The sequence below is a fragment of the Pinus tabuliformis genome, chromosome 9 (assembly GCF_031772625.1).
Source record: "Pinus tabuliformis cultivar Carrire ecotype Pingquan chromosome 9, CPIR1, whole genome shotgun sequence".
NCBI classification, from domain to species: domain Eukaryota; kingdom Viridiplantae; phylum Streptophyta; class Pinopsida; order Pinales; family Pinaceae; genus Pinus; species Pinus tabuliformis.
The window spans coordinates 749,571,310-749,591,661 of NC_142307.1; the positions used below are offsets into that span (position 1 = coordinate 749,571,310).

At 40.7% G+C, this 20,352-nt stretch overlaps 2 protein-coding genes across 2 annotated transcripts in view; one reads left to right on the top strand and one right to left on the bottom strand.

Moving 5' to 3' along the window:
• Positions 1 to 20,352, bottom strand: part of LOC149150869 (inner membrane protein PPF-1, chloroplastic-like) — a 380,356-nt gene that overhangs the window by 190,276 nt on the left and 169,728 nt on the right. The gene's annotated exons all lie outside the window — the stretch shown is intronic.
• Positions 8,987 to 10,783, top strand: LOC149150870 (uncharacterized). The gene is made up of 3 exons (XM_089439175.1): positions 8,987 to 9,104; positions 9,219 to 9,360; positions 9,489 to 10,783. The coding sequence occupies exons 1-3, from the start codon at positions 8,987 to 8,989 to the stop codon at positions 9,949 to 9,951; spliced, it is 723 nt and encodes a 240-aa protein (XP_089295301.1). The 3' UTR covers positions 9,952 to 10,783.

The window sequence follows — 20,352 nt, forward strand, 5'->3', positions numbered from 1 at the left end:
CATGTGAATTTGGTGATAGCTCGAGCGAAGGTCGAGCTTAGTAAAGAATTGAGCCCCATTTAGTTCATCCAGCAAATCATCAACAACCAGGATGGGAAATTTATCTTTCACTGTTAGCTTGTTGAGGGCCCTGAAGTTTGGACACATACGCCATTCCCCATCTTTCTTGAGTACCATGACCATAGGTGATGAATAAGGACTAATGTTAGGACGAATGACACCGGCTTCCAGGAGTTCCTTGATGATTTTTTCAATTTCATTCTTTTGGGCGAAAGGATATCTATATGGGCGCACATTTCGTGGTTGTGCTCGTAGGACCAAAGTAATGTTATGATCATGTTCCCCTCTCGAGGGTGGAAGCTCATGAGGCTTGTCAAAGACCTGCAGATGGTTGTTTAAGACCTGTTGCATCTCAGGATGAATATGAAGAGAAGTGGGCTCGAAGGCCTAGATGGCATTAAATTGGGCTATAACTCCATGGTGGCCCTTTTCAACAACTTTTCCATCCTATGCGAATTGATGGTAGAAGGAGCACCTGCCTAGAGTCCGCGGAGGGTATGCATGTGGTCATTCTGCTTCAAGCTCATATATAACTCCTAGAAATCCATTGTGATTGGGCCGAGTGTGCGAAGCCATTCAGCACCCAAGACAATGTCACACCCACCCATGTTGATGGCAAACATGTGGGTCTTTAGGTGATAATCCACCATTTGAAGTTTGACATTTTTACAGCAGCCTTCACATTTCATTGTCCCCCCATCAGCAATCTGGACCTGGAAATTAGAGACTGCTTTGACAAAACAATGCACTGCTTCGACGACTCTTTGATGGATAAACTTATCTGTACTGCCACTATCAATCAAGATTACTACAGGGTGATGCTTGATAAAACCTCTGATTTTGAGAGTTTGGGGAGAAGTAATTCCTGCCAAAGCATGAAGCGAGATAACCGGTTCTTCTGGTGTAGCTGGGAGCTCATTTTCCGGCTAGTTGTCCTCATCTTCCTCCCCGGGTCCCTCAAACGATGGGGCTTCCTCAGATGAACTGTGATCAGTAGTATCAATTTGAAAGAATTTGGGTTTCTTACATTTATGCCCCGGGGAGTATTTCTCATCACAGTAGTAACACAATCCTTGCTTTCTTCTTTCCGCCTTTCCCGCTAGTGACACCTTTTGAACCTTAAGTGTTTGGGTAGTGCTCGGAGCCTGGGTGAGGCGTCCCTTGGCTATGAAATTTGGATGAGTCGACTGGGCCACTAACGCGCGTTCTACTTCCCGAGCTGTCTTGCAAGCTGCCAACCATGAGACTGGGTGGTGCATTCAGACGTGGGCTTGTATGGTGTCTTTGAGACCACTGATAAAACATTCCAAGTAGAATTCATCTGCTAGACCTCTTGTGCGGAAGGCTAATGTTTCAAAGGATTTAATATATTCTTTCACTATGCCTGTCTGTTGAAGCTTAGTAAGACGACCCAAAAAGTTAGATTCATGGTCGAAGCGATCAGAAAGGGCTTTTGAGAATATCTGCCAAGTCATTAGCCTTGCATAGCAGCGTTGATGCCACTGCCACCATTGCCATCTTTCTTGGTCCAAGTACAGGCTTCCCACACTTAGCTTAGTCACATCATCTCTGATGTGATTCAATGTGAAATATCGCTCCATTTGTGATAGTCATATGGCCGAATGAGAGCCATCAAATTTATACATGTCCAACTTGGGTGGTCGAGGCTGGAACTGTTGGTTGTTTCCAAAGAAGTGAAGAGAATGGCTAGATTCGCCCTCAAGGTTTTCATTAAAATCATATGCCTTTGATTGTTCCCCCGCCTTGCCCTTTGTGTTTGTGTCATTTAAGGACTGGATCTGCTTCGTTAATGCCTCCAAATTTTGTTCAAGGGTGTCTATCATCTCATTGGCCATAGCTTGAGCTCTGGTTTGTACCATGCATAGATCCGATGCACTTGTTACTGTGAAAAAAAAAAATTGGGACCACCTGAAATTTTGACGCTGACAAGTGAATGGTACCACCTTACTCAGCCAGTGGACCTGATTCTTATGGGCTAAGTCTCCTATAAGCGTCATGGGAGGGTCTCAGACTCTTTTTTGATAGATAATGATCTGAATGGCAGATTGGATTGTTGCGGCTGCGGCAGAACCCAACCTGCTAGATCTGATCTAGAGAGAGATAAGGGAACTATGGTCTCAAGGAGTGTCAGGGGCTATAGATCACAATATACATAAGGGTCCAACAGTAGTACTTGACCCAATCTTTCAGGGCACTAACCAAAGAGGATCAACCGTACCCTTAGCCGTACTACCCGACTACCCTATCATATGCGCAAGTAATCTCCGCGAGTGTTGTTCTCGGTGTACTGTAGCAACAAGACGGCTGACAGTTTATCTATGGTGAGGTTTCAAGTGAGCCCAAGGGTGCTTCCTATATACCCAGAGGGTACTTGGAAGACAGTCCGTGCGCGGTTCTGTCTAATGCGCTACTACTCGAAGGGGTACGCATAGGGGTTACAAGGGAGTCCAACAAGCGCCCCCAAATCCGCAAGTTTATGCGCTCAATGACAGATCCCATGGTTTAAAGACGCCAGAACACGTCTCTAGCCAAAAAAAATTCTGCTAAAAATGGGGATCCCACCGGCCCTGGAAAGTGCTCTGATACCACTTGTTATGTTCTTGACCTGCGAGAAGATACTAGAATACCAAATATGCGAAGAAATATACCCAGAACACAAAACAATAAGAAATAACAACATGTATTTTATTATTTAGAAAGGAAAGCAATATTTACTTGCCTCTTCGAGGGGGCAACCTCCAATAGAGTTGGGCTCGATTACAAAATAAGACACGACGCTCCTCAAGGGGATTCTCTATCCTGTATATAAGATTCATACATGCAATACCATGGGTCAGTACCATGGTTCTTATTAGTACCATCTATCTAATACCATGGCCCAATTGCAACTAACTGTGGTCTCTTCTTTAAATGCGGGTCAACCACTTAGAATTATATATATGGGCTTTATTTGACTCTTTAACTAACTATAACTATGACTCGACCCCATCCATCAACAGTGTGAGATCAGAGTATGCGCAGTAGCATGGTGGACAATGTTTGCCAGAGTATTTTCTTCACAGTGATTTCCAGTGACAGGGAGTCAGTTCAGCTTGAAGATGTGAAGGAAGGAGGTATCACAGATGTCAAACACCAACAGCATGGATCAGTTCAGCTACAACATGTTCCCATAGACCAGGAGGTGGTTATGCTCACGAAGGCCCTAGGGAGGGCTAAGTTCGTCTATTTCATAAAACAAATAGGTATAGTGGAGAGCGCATTCCTCGCTAAGAGAGAGTGTTAGTTTTTGGATATGGTAGAAGTGGACAAGCGTTCTAGTCTTGGTTTTTGTCTAAGACGCTAAGGAACACAAGATCTCCAAAACCCAGAAAAGGTTTCGCGAGAAAAGACTTGGAGACACTTTAATTAAATTAATTAGTCATAATTAAAATATTTCCTAAGTCTAACTTCGGGAAAAAAGTTAATTAAAGGGAAGCAATTAAGGAAGTCTGATTTTGCTCTGGAGGTTTCTATTGATAAAGTCAAATTGATCTTAGCCATTGGTTGAGATGTAATGGATCTTAGTCAAATTGATCTTAGCCCATGGCTCTCAACGCTCACCCTACAAGTGACATCATGACCCTCTCGAGGGCATGGATTCCGTATAGGTAGACCAAACCCCAAGATGAAGACCCACCTGCAATCCTGTATAAGATCTAATGCATCCCCTTACCTTCTAGTACAACAGTGCATTAGCGCAATTAAGCAAATGAGCTTACAAATCATGGAACCAAATGGGCACTTCATAGTGGCATGCCCTTCCATAATGGGCTTTAGAATTTACAAGTGTCCCCAAGCTCGAAAAGGAGGTTAATAAAGGACCCTATTAGGTGGTTTCAACCTCTAAGGGATGGTACATCCGTCAGATGGCAAGTGTCATATGAAATAATGAAGGAACGAAGTGGGGTAGCAGGGGAAGGCTCCAAGCCACATGTCATCGTACAAGGGTAGTTATAATGAGGGAAGCCCACACATGGGTGTATAGATGTAGGAGGGTGCAATCATGGTACATGAGTTACCTCAACCTTCGTTATTCCACCATTCTTCATATGTTTTTTTCCTTTTATCGATTTTTCTTTATTTTAACTGCCCAAGGCTCCAGGGAATGAGAGCATGATGTGAATGATATAGCAATGGATACCCCCTCAGGGTAGGGCATTTCATCGCTCACGAGTGGTTGGGACAATCATGGGTTCCTTAATGATGCAGGGGGGCTCACATAATGGGCCCTAGGAACCAGGGTGATGGTCGTAATGATAGGGGTAGAGCTAATGTTTAGCTTTTGCCCACGTGTTAAATTTTAATGTTTCGGCCATCTTTTGCATTTTATGGTACATTTCCTGTTGAGAGTGGCCAAATTATGCTTTTAACTTTCTTTTTAGCTGCATCAACCTCCGGGGCATCGTTTCAGGCCCGACCCAAAGCGTGGACAAGGGGAAGGGGAAGCTAATTGCTCGTGGACCCAAAGGACAAATGTCGACCCAAATGGAAAATATATGGAAAAGGCTTATAATGAGCAAAGGGGAGTGATGTATGTGGTGTCAAGAAGCGGGACCTGTTACTGCTCAAACTAACAGGGGACCTAAGGGGAATCCCTAAGGGAAAATGCTAGGCCAAGGGCAACAAATGGACACTTAGCTCACTGTCACCTCAGCTAAGGCTCCCTTCTACTTATGGATTTTCACCGATGGGAGAAGTCCCAATATATATGGAGTCACTAATGAATGATAATTCAATGGATATAAGTGCCTCAAACAAACCCTTCCCCAAAATGTTTGAAGGATGGAGTTTGCTTTCTTTCTAAGCAAGGTACTATGTATTCTAGGGAAAGGAAGAGAGGATTTGAGGGCTAGGTATCCCGATGGTTCTTGAAGAATAGTTCTTTGAAGGAGTGGGACCACATAGGGCCAAAAGGACCCAGTCTGGGGTATGAGGAAAGTATGAAATAATCAATAATTTTATTACCCTAGACAAGGTGGGAAGGATCAAAGAAATTATTTCACTTAATGATGTTGCTTTGACCCTAGGAAGTGTTAGCCTTGGGGATGGCAGGGCCAGTTTTGGTCCCAAAGCTAGGGCTTGGCTTTTCTCCCAACTCCACCGTCGGAATGTCTTCAAATTTGGAGGAGTGCTAGAGGAAAGGCCAGCGCAAGAGACCCTAGGAGATCGAACTTTTTCAATGACTAACTTGTCGGGAAATTGATGCCCTAGGCACCCCAATGTGGCTAGACTTGGGAGAAGGTGAAAAATAAGTGTTTTGGTCAGTGTTGATAATATCGCCGAAAAATCGGCGATATTCGCAAATATCGCGATATTTTCGGCGAGCCGAAATATCGCCCCGAAAAAATCGCGATATTTGCTGATTTCGAATTTATCGCGATATGCACGAGATTTCGGCGATATTTTGTCAAATAGCGCGAGACGACCATAAAAATCGCCGGCAGCCTTTATAAAATGGGTTTAGGGTTTTCGTTTGACGTCAATGAGCCATTCGAACTTTCGTGAGAGCTGGAGACGCTGCGAACGGTGGCTGCGGAGGGTTTGAAGTTTGAACTTTGGCTGTTGCGGAGGGTTTACAACTTTACAGGTATGCCGGATGCCCCAGCGTTATAATCAACAACGAATTCCATGCGGGATTGTTTGACGTCTGCCTTATGCGCTATACTATAAAGTTTAAACACAACTTAATTCATCGTTTATATATATATTATAGACTACAGCCTTTTAGCCATTCACATGTCTGGTGTTTTATTTCTCCATCTTTTATGTTCTATTTTTCGTTAAGCTTATTGTTCAGTGGTCAGATCTGTCACGACTCACAGTTACCAACTTACCACAATCATATTATACTAAATCGTTTCATATTCAGAGTCCAGACATAGCATTAGCAGTCTCCATACGATTCTCCCATAAACAATTTAGCATAGCATACAAGGGAATGCGAATGTTTGCAGATAGATAGTGCTCACTGCTAAGAATTATCATTTGGCAGATGATTATTGTAATATTTTAGGCTTCTGTACAATGTATTTCAAATCTTCTTTTTAATTTCAAAGTGAAATTTCAGAGATGACCACAACTCAAGTCTCAAACAATAGTTTTTTCTGTTTTAACTTTTTAAGTTTTTATAGCATTTCATGGGTGGTGTTGTGTCATATATTTGTTGCACACATAACGTATGCCCTAAGTTGATTGATATTTCTTCTAACTGCTTGAGCTTCTGTTGTATTTAACCGCATCTCATAAACCCACATCACTTTCATAGCAACAAATCTACACACTAATTTGCATATTACCCATATTTTAGAATGACAAAATTTGAAAATAATGCATGTATAAAAGTTTAAAACAGTGTAAATAAACAGACTCCAGAGTTCCTGAAAATAAACTAAGAGATCTAACCTGTGGGTTTTACAGTTTACTTGACATTGTTGCAACTAATTTTGTCTGTTGAGGTCTCTTCTTATGGATCATACTTTGAAGAATAATTTCTGAGTGAGTCTGGATAGCCATGATATGCAACCTCTAATGGTGAGAATGTAGTTCTGGGATGAAGTTATGAGAATTTTGGCAGTTGATTTGAATGTTTGGGATCTTCTTTACAGGCATTGGCACATTTTCTTTTAAGTTTTTCTTGGTTAAATGATAAATCTGAGGACATGGCATATGTGGTAGTATTATATTTTTTATTGTGTTCTTAAAAGTTAAAAAACATCTAAACACGGTAATACGGTATTGCTTTATTGAACTTAGTTCAAACTTCAAAGAAATAGTTCTCACCTTTTGACAGTTTCAATCTTTAGCAGATTCACTTTTTTTCCAAATCAATGGCGCTTGCTTTTGAGTCTATACAATGGTTCAAGAGCCACCATCTAACACTATTTTGGCTCAGCCGCTCAGATTCCTAACTTATTCCAAGACTGTCTACGACATATAGACTTAGCCTTTAGAATCTATCCTTACACTTTTAATTTTTAAAAGCTAGGCTATTAAAAATTTAATTTTCTTTCAAGACCTTTGGATTTTTCTTGTAGAACTTTGTTAAAGTTTATTCCATTTGTCTTTGAAGAATGAGGATTTGATATTGAGACCTGCACCCATGGAATTTCGTAAATTCGTATTACTTATTAAGTTATTAAGTTACTAATTCCAAATTTTTTTTGGTGCTGTAGGTTTCCTTTTGAGTTAGCAACTTAGCCCACTACAAAATACAAATATGCCAAAAAACTTGGACCCATTTTGGGAGTATGGGATCCCTGATGGTGGGACAAATCGTGCATATCTTTCATGCAAATTGTGTGGGGACAAGATGACAGGTGGGGTTACACGACTGAAATACCATCTTGCTAGACTCCCTGGACACGATGTTGGCATTTTTCAAGTTTCTAGTCCGGAGCTTATACGAAAAGCTCTTGAGGCAATTGAAGAAAAGGACAGAAAGAAGGAAGAGGCTGAAAGAAACAAAGCTGAACGTGCAGGTAGATCTTTTGGGATATCTTCTCCTGATTTTCATGTTCAGGGTAGTGGCCCTACTGGCCCTAGTGGGAGGGGCTCCACAACTGGCACACCATCACATGCTAGCGCTACTGCTAGTGTGAATGCGAGGTCATCATTTTTTGTTCCACGAACAGGAGCTGGAGCACAACCTGGCATAAAATCGCTTTATAAAAAAAAGGAGAAGGAAGAAGCAGATAAAGTCATGGGGAGGTGTATTTTTTGGAGCGACTTACCTCTCAGCATCACAAAAACCAATCCATTTTGGCAACCAATGTGTGATGCTATTGCTGTTGTGGGCCCAGGGTACAAAAGTGCTATTGCTGTTGTGGGCCCAGGGTACAAAAGTGCCACATATGAGGAGTTGCGGGGGCCAATTCTTCAAGCAGAAAAACAGGACATCAACTCTAGATTGGCAGAGTTGAAACAGACATGGGAAGTCACTGGATGCACAGTGATGTCTGATGGTTGGACAGATAGGAAGGGTAGGACCCTTCTAAATTTCTTGGTACATTGTCCTAAAGGTACCATGTTTATTAAATCGTTGGATGCATCAGAACATATCAAAGATGCAGCAACGATATGTGAGTTGTTAGATGGGTTCATTCAGGAGATTGGTGTGCAGAATGTGGTGCAAGTCGTAACAGACAATGCAGCTAATTATGTGTCTGCCGGCATAATGCTTATGGAGAGGCATCCCACATTGTTCTGGACTCCATGTGCAGCGCATTGTCTTGATTTGTTGCTTGAGGATATGGGGAAACTCTCCTTCATCAAGGAGGCAGTTGATATGGCTAGGAGCATCCCCAAGTTTATTTATAACCATGCTTTTGTTCTTAGCCTTATGAGGAGGTTCACTAGAAACAAGGAGTTGCGGCGTCCTGCCATCACACGTTTTGCCACAACCTTTATTACTCTTCAGTCTTTGCTTCGATGTCAGTTCGAGTTGAAGCAAATGTTTGTGTCTGATGATTGGCGTGCTTGTAGATACAGCAGGAGACCTGATGGGAGAGCCATTGAAAAAATGGTGTACTCTGAGACATTTTGCCGTGGAGTACAAGAAGCATGTGCAGTTAGCGAACCTATAGTAAAGGTTCTTAGATTGGTGGATGGAGAGAAGCCTGCAATGCCTTATTTGTATGAGGGCATGGATAGGGCCAAGGAGGCCATTCGTTCCTATTATGCAGACAAGGGTTCTGCTGGCCTTAATAGGCAGATGATGTTATGGGATGTGATCGATAGTCGGTGGACAGGGATGCTTCATCGACCCATTCATGCAGCAGCACTCTTCCTCAACCCTGCATTTGCATACAAATGCAATTTTCGTTTTGATGGCGAGGTGATGGAAGGGCTCCATTCCTGTATTGAGAGGATGGTACCTGATTCTGAGCTTCGTCGCAAAATCAGCCGCGAGATACATAGTTATCAGGATTCTGTTGGCCTATTTGGCTTTGATGATGCCATTAAGGAAAGGGCCCTCTTCATGCCACGTAAGTGACAAGTCATCACTCATTAGAAATTAGAAATTTGAATTTAATTATGTTTTAACTTTTAACTTTTAACTTTTAAGTTTTTGAATTTTTTATTTCATTATTTTGTTGTAGATCTTTGGTGGCGAAGCTATGGTGCAAGGGTACCAAATTTGCAAAATTTGGCTATACGAATCTTGAGTCAAACATGTAGCTCTTCAGGGTGTGAGCGCAATTGGAGTGTATTTGAGAAAATACACGCCAAAAAGCGCAACAGGTATAACTTTGAACTCAAGCCTTCAGTTGAGCAATTACACTTATTGTAATTTTTAATTTTTAATTTATGACCTTCAAGTGTCAAGAGTCAAGAGTCAAGACTCATTACTTTTTTTGACACTCTTACAGGTTGGAGTTCGCACGCCTCAACGATTTGGTGTATGTGCATTACAACATCCGACTTCGAGTGAGGCAAATAGAATCACCAGTGGATCCAGATGCCATTTCCTTAGACAATATTGATGTATTGTCTCCGTGGAGGGTGGAGTCTCAGGAGCCCATATTGGAGGAGTCACCTTCATGGTTAGAGCCAGTGGCAGATGATCCATTAGAGCAGGGGCAGCAAGAGGAGGACTCGGAGTCAGAGGAGCAGCAGCACTTAGAGGAGGAGCAGGAGGAGCAGGAGGAGGAGGGCACTGCGGGAGCATCAGCATCAACACCATCTGCTATAGATATAGGAGAGCATAGCTCCATGCCTATCACTCATTATTTGACATTAGGTGCAGAGGCAGTGTCAGGGCCTTCTACTACTAGGGGCAGGCCTGGCAAACAGCCCATCATGTTTTCCCGTAAAAGGGGGAGAGGGCAGTAGATAGATAGCTGTTGCCTGCTAGTTTTATTTGTTATGCTACATGTAACTCATGATGATGAGATACTTTTATTATTATATGTGATGTTATTTTGTATTGGTTCTCCACATTTGAGTCCTTGAATGGACAATTATCAGGGATTAGCACGATTTGGTATCGCCTTTGATATATCATTTCTATTTGACATCATATATATCAGTGTTTTCTTCATATTTATGTGCCAATGTGTTTATTTCATGTTGTTATTGCTTTATATGTTTAAAAATCTGAAAAAAATGAATATATTATGCATTTTTTATGCTTGCTTTTGTTGTTTAAATTCTGAACATGAAGATGTTGCTTTAAAAATTAAAATAGTTTCTTGAGTGTTTGCTGGGCACTGTATAGTTATACTCATTTAATGCCAATTTTTTGTTTTTTTTGTGCCCTAGGTTTGAATTAGTTCACTACAAATGTCAAATATGCCAAAAGCCTTGGACCCATTTTGGGAGTATGGGGAGGCTGTTGGTGGGGCAAATCAGGCATATATATCATGCAACTTGTGTGGGACCAAGATGTCAGGAGGGATTACACGATTGAAATACCATCTGGCTAAACTCTCTGCATATGATGCAGATGTGATGCCTTGTATGGTTTCTAGTGCAGAGGTTATACAAAAAGCTCGTGAAGCAATTGTTGAACAAGACAGAAAGAAAGCTGCTAGGGAGAGGCCAATGGTCTCAGATAGATAGCTGCTAGTTTTATTTGTTTTGCAACTTTTGCTACATATAAGTTTATAACTCATGATGATGAAATACTTTTAAAGTTTTATATATGTGATGTTGTTTTGTTTGAGTCCTTGATTGGACAATTATCACTATCAGGGATCAGCAGGATATGTGATGTTATTTTGTTTGAGTCCTTGATTGGACAATTATCAAGGATCAGCAGGATTTGGTATCGCCTTTGAAGTTTGATGTATCATTTCTATTTGACATCATATATATCAATGCCTTCTTCATATTTATGTGCCAATGTGTTTAAACTTTAGTTCATGTTGTTATTAACTTATTTCTTTATATGTTTAGAAATCTGAAAAAAATGAATATATTATGCATTTTTTATTTATAACTCATGATGATGAAATACTTTTAAAGTTTTATATATGTGATGTTGTTTTGTTTGAGTCCTTGAATGGACAATTATCACTATCAGGGATCAGCAGGATATGTGATGTTATTTTGTTTGAGTCCTTGATTGGACAATTATCAGGGATCAACAGGATTTGGTATCGCCTTTGAAGTTTGATGTATCATTTCTATTTGACATCATATAGAAGAATGCCTTCTTCATATTTATGTGCCAATGTGTTTAGTTCATGTTGTTATTGCTTTATATGTTTAGAAATCTGAAAAAAATGAATATATTATGCATTTTTTATGCTTGCCGATATTTTCGCCGATATTTCCGATAAGATATTTTCCGGACCCTCGCCGATATTTTCCCGATACCGATATTATCAACACTGGTTTTGGTGACCACCCTTGGTAGAACAATGCCTTAATCCTTGGGAGAATGGAGTCTATGTTGATTATGTGTAAGATTTCTTGGTTCCCAGTCAAGAAGGCCTCAAAATTACTTCACAAACCCTTCCAGGTCAAGTAAAAGCAATTTTGCAGCTTTTATATTTCAAATGTACAAGAGGAATGGCTTATCAAGGTCAGATTTACACCTAGGAGATTTCACTCATACTACATGGGCCAATACATGGAGAGAATGTATAACAGAGACAATCCCAAAATATTAAGCAATAATTTGCATGCAGCAATTAGCCTTAAAACAACGAAAATCCCATCCAGCATATGTGACAAAAGTAACAAGAATAACATCAAAAATCCATACTTACATGCAGTAGAGTATATCCAACCATTCACAAATGACAATAGAGAAGCTCCAAGAGAAGTTAGACCAATAACCATACATCAAAATTCATCCATAAATGCTCCAATTCATCCTCTATGGAAAAGTGCGAAATTCTCTAAAGAAGAGAGAGATCCAATCCAAAGTGATGATGAGAAATGATCTCAACTCACTTGTATTTATACACATCTAAGGAGTTTGAATTAAGCCTCCTTGGCCTACATAAGCCCCAAAAATAAAATAATGTGCTAATAATACAACCGTTTGGTGATAAGCCCACCAAACTAGATCACAAATGAAAAAGGAAGCCTCTCAAGAGGTCAAATAATAATCTATGCATATCGTAGAGCCCTCCAAGAGGCCTAATGAGATCCATGGGTGCCACAATGAAGAATAGGACCCTCAAAAGTAGTGGACAAGGGGTTGGCCCCTTGTAACAACCCGTGGTGTGCTCCAAATGATTGTGGGGGCGCATAAGTGTCCTCATGGGTCTCCAAACAAATCAAAGATGCCTGTAGGTTGCCCTCAAGGGATAGAATGATAATGTAAGAGATGCCACATCATTGTAGAAGTCCTGGATCATCCGCCGAGTGTGTGGTGTAGATCTGGGGCCAATTGGGCATGATGGATCAAATGCATCCTCCTCATCAAATAAGTGAACCATGAGCAATCTCTGAATGGTTGTAGGGATCCATGAAGTGTAATCTGTTGTTGTGAAGGCCCATGGCTCTGAACGCTCACCCTACATGTGCTAATGTAGCCCTCTGGAGGATTAGGGCCCCGTATATAGAGACCAAACCCAGATGGAAACCCTCTGCGATCCTCCATAAGATCAAATGTGTCCCCTAGCCTTCCAGTACAACAAGTCATTACAGAAATCGAGTAAATGAACTTACCTAATCATGCACCACAAGTGAGGACTTCATAATGGCCTTCCCTTCCATAATGGACTTTGAGATGTCCTAATGTCTTCTAATCTCCAAATGGGGTTAACCAAGTATCCTATTAGGTGGTTTCTACTTCTAAAGGGGATAATATAGTCGAGGTACATCCGCCATAAGGTGGTGGCATGTGGCAGATAGGTGAATGAAGTATGGAATGAAAATGGGCAACCCTAGGTCACATGTTAAGGCACAAGGGTAGCTATCAAGAGGGAAGCCCACACTTGGGTTTATAATGTGTAGGAGGGAGAAATCATGGTACATGAGGTGCCCTGGCCTTGATTTTTCCACCCTTCTTTATATGCCTTTTGCCTCTTTATGATTTTCTTTGATTATCTGCTCGGGGCTCGAGAGGTTAGAGCATGATGTACAAGATATAGCAGTGAATTCCCCCCTTTAAGGTGGGGCGGTTCATCGCCCACCAGGGGTTGGGACAATCATGGGTTCCTATATGATGAAGAAGGCTCATAGAACCTGTTGGAACCAGGGTGATGGCCATGAGGATAGGGTGGAGCTCATGTATTTCCTTTTGCCCACATGCTAAATGTTTTTGTCCCGGCCATCTTTTGCATTTTGTGGCACTTTTCCTGTTGAATGTGGCCATATATGTTTTTAACTTCCTTTTTAGCTGCATCAACCTTTGGGCTTTATTCCAAGCCATGACCCAAGGTGTGGGCAAGGGGATGGGGCAAGTTGACCTTGTGTGGGCTCGATGGAGGAATGTGGACATGGGTGGGAGAAATGATGGATGGCGTAATAATGAGTGGAAAGAGGGTAATATAAGCGGATAAGGGAGCGGGACCACGCAACCAAAATTGGGGTTTCCTGTGAGATACCATCCCTGAAACCAAATGGTCAGTAAAAGAGATCCCACAGGACTAGAATCCAAAATTAATTCCTAAAGGGGGTCTAGGGGACAGAAGCACATACCTAGCCCATTCTTTTCGCCAAATCCCCCCAATAATCCATGTCCAAAAGTGTCCATGATAAGCAAACTACAAAACTCAATTTCAAAATGACAAGGCATACCTTTAGATTCGGGAGGCCCACCTTCAAACATACGATCATGGCAGATGGGCGAGGGACCATCTGGCTGGCTCAAGTGGAGGAGAAAAGGCACAACGCGCTAGTTGATGACCGCAAGGGGCTAGTGGTTGTTGGCTGAGGACCATCTTGGAGAATAAATTTCTCCTAGGGATATTACCCTAAAAATGGTGGGCAACAGGACCAAGCAACCAAAATCAGTGTTTCCCATGTAATGCCACTAATAAAGCTAGTGACCAATAAAGGGGATCCCATGGGATTAGGATATAAGACTAACCACCAAGTTGGACAAGGGGACAAGAGTACAGACCTGGCCCATTCTTTCCGCCGAATCCCCCCACTAATCTATGTCCAGACGAGTCCATGATAAGTAAGCAAAAAACACAATTACATAACGAAATCCATACCTTCAGGGTTGGAAGGCCCACCTCCAACATACGATCATAAAAAGTGGGCGAGGGCACATAATCGTTGGCTCATGTGGTGGAGATAGTGGCACATCATGTTGAAAAGTGTAACTAGGTTCAGTCTTCATAATGACATGTAATTGTGACCTTTGTAATTGATGTAAAAAAGGGAATAAAATTATTTTTGTAAGCCTTGCTTTATGGGTTTCATGAGCACGTGATTTTATTTTAGCTGGCTCCCATTCAGAGCCTTAGGATTTGTTAGTAAGGTCAATGAATTAATGTCATGTATGAAGAGCTCTTCTTGAGCATATGTAAAATGTATGAGTCAATCAAGTTTCTAGAAAGCCCTCCAAAAGATAAGCACAGTCCTCCTCTTCCTATGTCGGCCTACAAGATGATATAATGGCTCATGTCGGCTCACTCAAGAAGACACATCCATTCAGTGCCCATGTCGGCTCACTCAAGAAGACACATCCATTCAATGCCCATGTCGGTTTAATATATATGGACCCATCACTATAAATAGGGTGGAAACACTTCGCATGAAACACAGTGAAAAATTTCGGATCCTTCTGTAGTTTTTGAAGCACTGTTACAATGAATTATTTCGGATATCTATTCACAGTGCAGAATTATGATAAGGTAAGGACAACAAGGATATCTAGGGATAAAACCTCATAGATTTCTGTGATTCTTGGACAGGTAACAGTAGAGGCAAGTTCTAATATATATCTCTAAAATTTCGATGAATAGAGACAGCAAGGATTCAGATCATCTATATTCTCGGTGAAGGACAAGACTACAGTTCTGTGGAAGGGAATTCGGATTCATCTCTAAAGTAGATCAGAAGTAAATTGGTCTCTGGATAGACCACAATCCGAAGCTCTTGAAGTAGTCACAGTTTCGTGTTATGCTACAGTGATTCGGTACTATCACTGCTAGAAGAATTCGATCTCTCACAGAAGAAAGGTCACAATAGATCTCATTGTTGTTACAAAGAAGGAAGGGTTCGTTGGTATATTAGAAGGCAGTGAATATGGTTCAGTGTCTGAAGTTTAAGGAACCCAGAAAAAGCAATCAAGAAGGAGGAGGAGGACTTGTGTCTTGATCAGGGAGTGGCTAATAGGTCAAGGGTCTCTGTAAGAAGAATTTGTGCAGGTTTTCCTCTCAAAGAGTGAGAGGCTTTGGCCCTGGCTCATAGCCTACATATTGTGTCTCTTGTCTATTTATGTTCTTGCATTGGTCACTGTTTGATGAAGAAGAACACTAAGACTCTAATGTAAAGAAGATCCTAATCTAATCAAGTAAAAAGCATTCACAAGCAGTCACCAAAGAAGAGAAATCAACTATGGTATGAGAGCTAAGGTGCTAAATTCAAAGGAAGGGCATCTAATCAAAGAGACATTCAAGGATCGAGTTTCAAGAAAGGCATCTAAGGAAGTTGGAGGTTATCAAAGAAAAAGATCAAGATCTACATTGAAGAATAAAACCCTAGATCAAAGAAGTAGTCTACAGCAGCAAAAGTTTTGGATCCTCTGGTCATCATCAAAAGACCACAAAAACCCTCATCAAGTTATCTACAAAGCAAAGTAGCTCGAAGGAATTTAAAAATGAATATCACATCATCTTGGAGAAATTCGAAACCCTAGAAGCAATTTTGATCTGCACTCATTCACTACCAAAGAAGTTGAAGTATCTTGAAAGCAAGGCATTATCATCATCTTTAAAGCTATGAGGCAAGTTCCCTCTCATTCAAGCAAGGTTCCTCTCCTTTCCCTTGAAGAAGATCATCCAAGGAAGCAACAAATACATCTTATTCGACCACCATCAAAGTGATAAAGTAAGAAGATTTCATCTTCACTTGTCAAGTAAGTATCTTTCATTCTTTAATCAATTTGGTAAAAAGACTTCATGTTTGCAAGCAGAGCTATAAGATGGATGGGTCATCGAAATTCCTTGCATAGAAAAGGAGGATAGATATAGTCCTCGAAGAAAGTGAAGTCATTGAACATATCTCCTAAGAATTCATGGAAAGAGATTCTTATGAAAGGTCCCCTCATATAGCAATATTGAAGAAATCACAAAGATTTATATGATAAACTCGTAAGAATACTCTCTGAAGATGCGGTAAAGAAGGTCACATGACTTAGATCTCATCTACACAAAAATTAAAGGTATCAAAGGATGCAGGGATATATTCATAAGATCTCAACTACGAGATCTGGGAGAGATGATAAAGAAGATAATCACCATTGATCTAAAATGCACTAACTGATGATCAAGGTAACAAATATCCATGGAGATAAGAAAGTTACCACATTCGACAACTTGTGGTTTCTATGCAAGATAGAAGAAGACAAGTTGAGGGAAAAAGTATTGAAGGTTGAATGACTCAAACATTTGCAAGAAGGAAAGAAAGTTTGGAAAATTCTGGTTCTCAGAAAAGAAAGAAGAGCATAGCTAAGATTCAATGCTATGGATGTAAAGACTATGGACTTTACAGGAAAGATTGTCCTAAAGGGACAATATCAAAAGAAAGGAAGTCCAAACAAAGAGGAAGTAAGAGATCTTGATTGAGATAGTCTCCTTCAAAAAGTTTCTTATCATAGCTCCTAAACATTATAGGATATGGCTATAATAAATAATAAGACACATCATGGCATCATGGAATCATTAGAAACAAGAGCTCGTGACATCACCATAGGAAACATGAAGGATGTATGATAGTCAACTTTGAAGGATATAGCTCTTGGTGACCTCATTGAAAAATCAAAGGAAGAAGTCATCCAGGACAAGTCTCATCATACATCTGTTTAAAAGGGAAACATCTGCTGAATAAGGATATGTGAGATGGAATCCTCATTGGAGGATTCACCGATCTAGAGAGAAAGCAAGTGTTTCATCAAAAACTCCAATTTGTGGAGTTCATGGGATGATGGTATGATGACATGAGAGATGAAGCAGATCAAGGGGTTGAAGATCTTTTCAATCAAGGAAGTTGTTGAAAGAAACCTAGATGACCTAAAGGTAAATAAAGTATGTATGCTTGTATTTAATATTATAAAGTCATGCCATATGGTTGCTGATAACAAGGATCACTACTTCTATTTTGAAGCATGATCAAAGGAAAGGAATCTCCTCCTATGAAAGAATGTCGGAAGGCATGAGTCGCACTAGATGAAATCAACATAATATGTCCTCATATGAAGTATGAGGTGGTTGACTACAATTGAGGAACTTTGATTGGAAGCCCTGAGAATGAAGTGTGTGAAGAGATGGGAAGAGAGCATGATAATACGCAATGATGGTAGAAGGCATTCAACATCCAAAGTCCAAGAGGATGTGACTAGAATACCTCCCGGAACGATGTGAAGACTCTAATGGAAATCGGAAAAAGATAGAGACCCTTGACACTAAATATTTGTGGGAGATATGTCACTTTGTATACAGGATGTGTTGATTTGGGGTAGCATCAGATGTGCTCTAGCCACGAAAATTGGTGGAGAGGCTAAAGCACATGAGATCTCCTATACCCAGAAAGGGTTTGGGCAGATTCTAAACAGTTTGGGAGATATCAAAATAATAATATTTTTAATGGAGTCCCTAAGTCTAAACTTAGGGAAATTAAAATATTAATATGAATTAATATAAAACTATGTTAGAATGGTCCAAAAGTCATGGATCAAGCCAGATCTAATCTTCGTCGTTGATTAGGGACTTAATCTCGGCTGTTGATTTGTCAATGAGAAAAGTATAAGAGGAGGCTTGAGGGTCACTTGGAGAAAACACCAAGAGATCAAGATTTCAACTTTCTGGGGCTTGGTTTGCTAAGAAAGTTGAGAGAGTGATCAGAGTTGTAGCTAAGGGGAAGTGAATACAGAAGCAGAGAGGCAGAGATAGCAACAAGAGGATCAGCGCAGTAGCCAAAGAGAGGGACGCAGAGGCAGCCAAGGGTTCACGCAGAGCGACCTAGGGCTCATGCAGAGGCAGCCAGGAGTTGCGCAGTGCCTCAGAGGGTCAGCTAGATGACGCAAAGGGCCAGAGGGTTGACGTAGTGCCTCCAGAGGCTGACGCAGGCCAAGCCGGAGTGACGTTTGGCTAACACTAGGCCAAAGAGAGGCTGACGCAGTCCCTAAAGGCTGACGTTGGGGTTTCATGGGGCAAATTGGAGCCGTGGAGCTGCCAGAGTGTTTATCCGAGGTTTCAGCCAGAATATCTGCTTCCGAGTAGAGAGGTACTACTGCCAAGATTTTTCTTTTTTGGGTGAGTTGGATTTGGCACCCAGATTGTATTCTGAAACTGCCTAATAAATCAAACCCTCATATAGCTACACCGCTTTTCCCACATTGGGTTTTTCTGGGGACCTTAGTCCAAAAACAACGGTGTCAGTTGTGTGCTTGTTTCTATTTCCTTCAGTGGATGATTTGTAATGTGTTGAGCATGCATTTGTATTTATTTCCAGTATTTACATGGTAAATAACTTGTTAATTAACAGAACAAGTAGGTAGGAATAAATCAGTAAAGTGCATGAATGGTTTCTAACGTGTCAGACTTAGAAATTCCAACAGGATGTTGATACTTACAGGAAGATGTCATGGTAAAAGATCATCACAAAGGTAATTTTGATTTGAAGTGCTCATTGATTATTTTTGAACTAACATTTGGTTGGGCTTATGTAGGACTGTCAAAGGAAAGATCTGTGAATGACTTCCAAGCAGACCATATAGAAGGATGTAATGTCCTTCCGAAAAATATGGCATGAAAGCATAATGACATGAAGCAAAGCCAGATGGAAAATCTGATGGATCACTTTCTAATGAGTTAAGAACATGACTAACTCATGGATAAAAGTGATGGATGATCTGTGCCCTATGTAGAAGTTCCCAAAGATGAAGACTCCTTGACGAAGAAGAAATTCATGACATCAAAGGAAGGATCTCTTCAAGAAGCTAGTTGTTTCAGGATCTCCACATGAGGAGCTGTAATAGGTCCCTAGTTAAGAGGGAGCCTGAAAAGAAGCTTATTACTTCGAAGAAACTTGGAAAATTCCTAAGCAGGGAGCTTAGGTACATTCCTTTGTGATAGGAATGAGTACATTCCTTTAATGGAATATGTCCTCCTGGTTTGAAAAGGAGAGATAGACATGTCGTTCTGTTCTTCACCTGGAAAGACAGAATGGAGGATTGTGTAATCATTTGGCATCCGATGCTCTTTGAGGATGAGATAGGAAATCCAACAGTAAGAGTAATCATGGAGGACCAATATTCTTTGTGGGACAGGGGAGTCCAAGAAAAGAATGGTCCTTATGGAGCATATCCTGACTGAACCCAGGTGGGGTATGTTCCTGGAGAGACAATGATGAGTATGTCTATAAATCATTCGCCTCACCAGCATTGTGATCTGATTTTGTTGAGAGATAGAGTTGTTAATCAAGGCCTTGCTATATAACAATGTTGGTTGATATGATGCTATACAAATGAGTTACAAATACGAATTCTTCTTATCAGAAATTTTTCAGATTGAGAATGTCCAAGTACCATTATGAATACCTCCCTAGTTAAGAGAGAGTGTTGAAAACTGTAACTAGGTTTTGTCTTCATAATGACATGTAGTTGTGACTTTTGTAATTGATGTAATAAATGAAATAAAATTACTTTTGTAAGCCTTGCTTCATGGGTTTCATGAGCAAGTGATTTTATTTTAGCTGGCTCTCATTGAGAGCCTTAGGATTTGTCATTAAGGTCAAAGAATTAATGTAATGTATGAAGAGATCTTCTTGAGCATATGTAAAATGTATATGAGTCAATAAAGTGTCTAGAAGGTCCTCCAAAAGATAAGCACATTCCTCCTCTTCCTGTGTTGGCCTACAAGATGATATAATGGCTCATGTCGGCTCACTCAAGAAGACACATCCATTTGGTGCTCATGTCGGCTCACTCAAGAAAACACATCCATTTGGTGCTCATGTCGGCTTAATATATGTGGACCAATCACTATAAATAGGGTGGAAACACTTCGCATAAAACACAGTGAAAAAGTTAGGATCCTTCTATAGTTTTCGGAGGGCAGCTATAGTGAAGTATTTCGAATGTCTATTCACAGTGCGGAT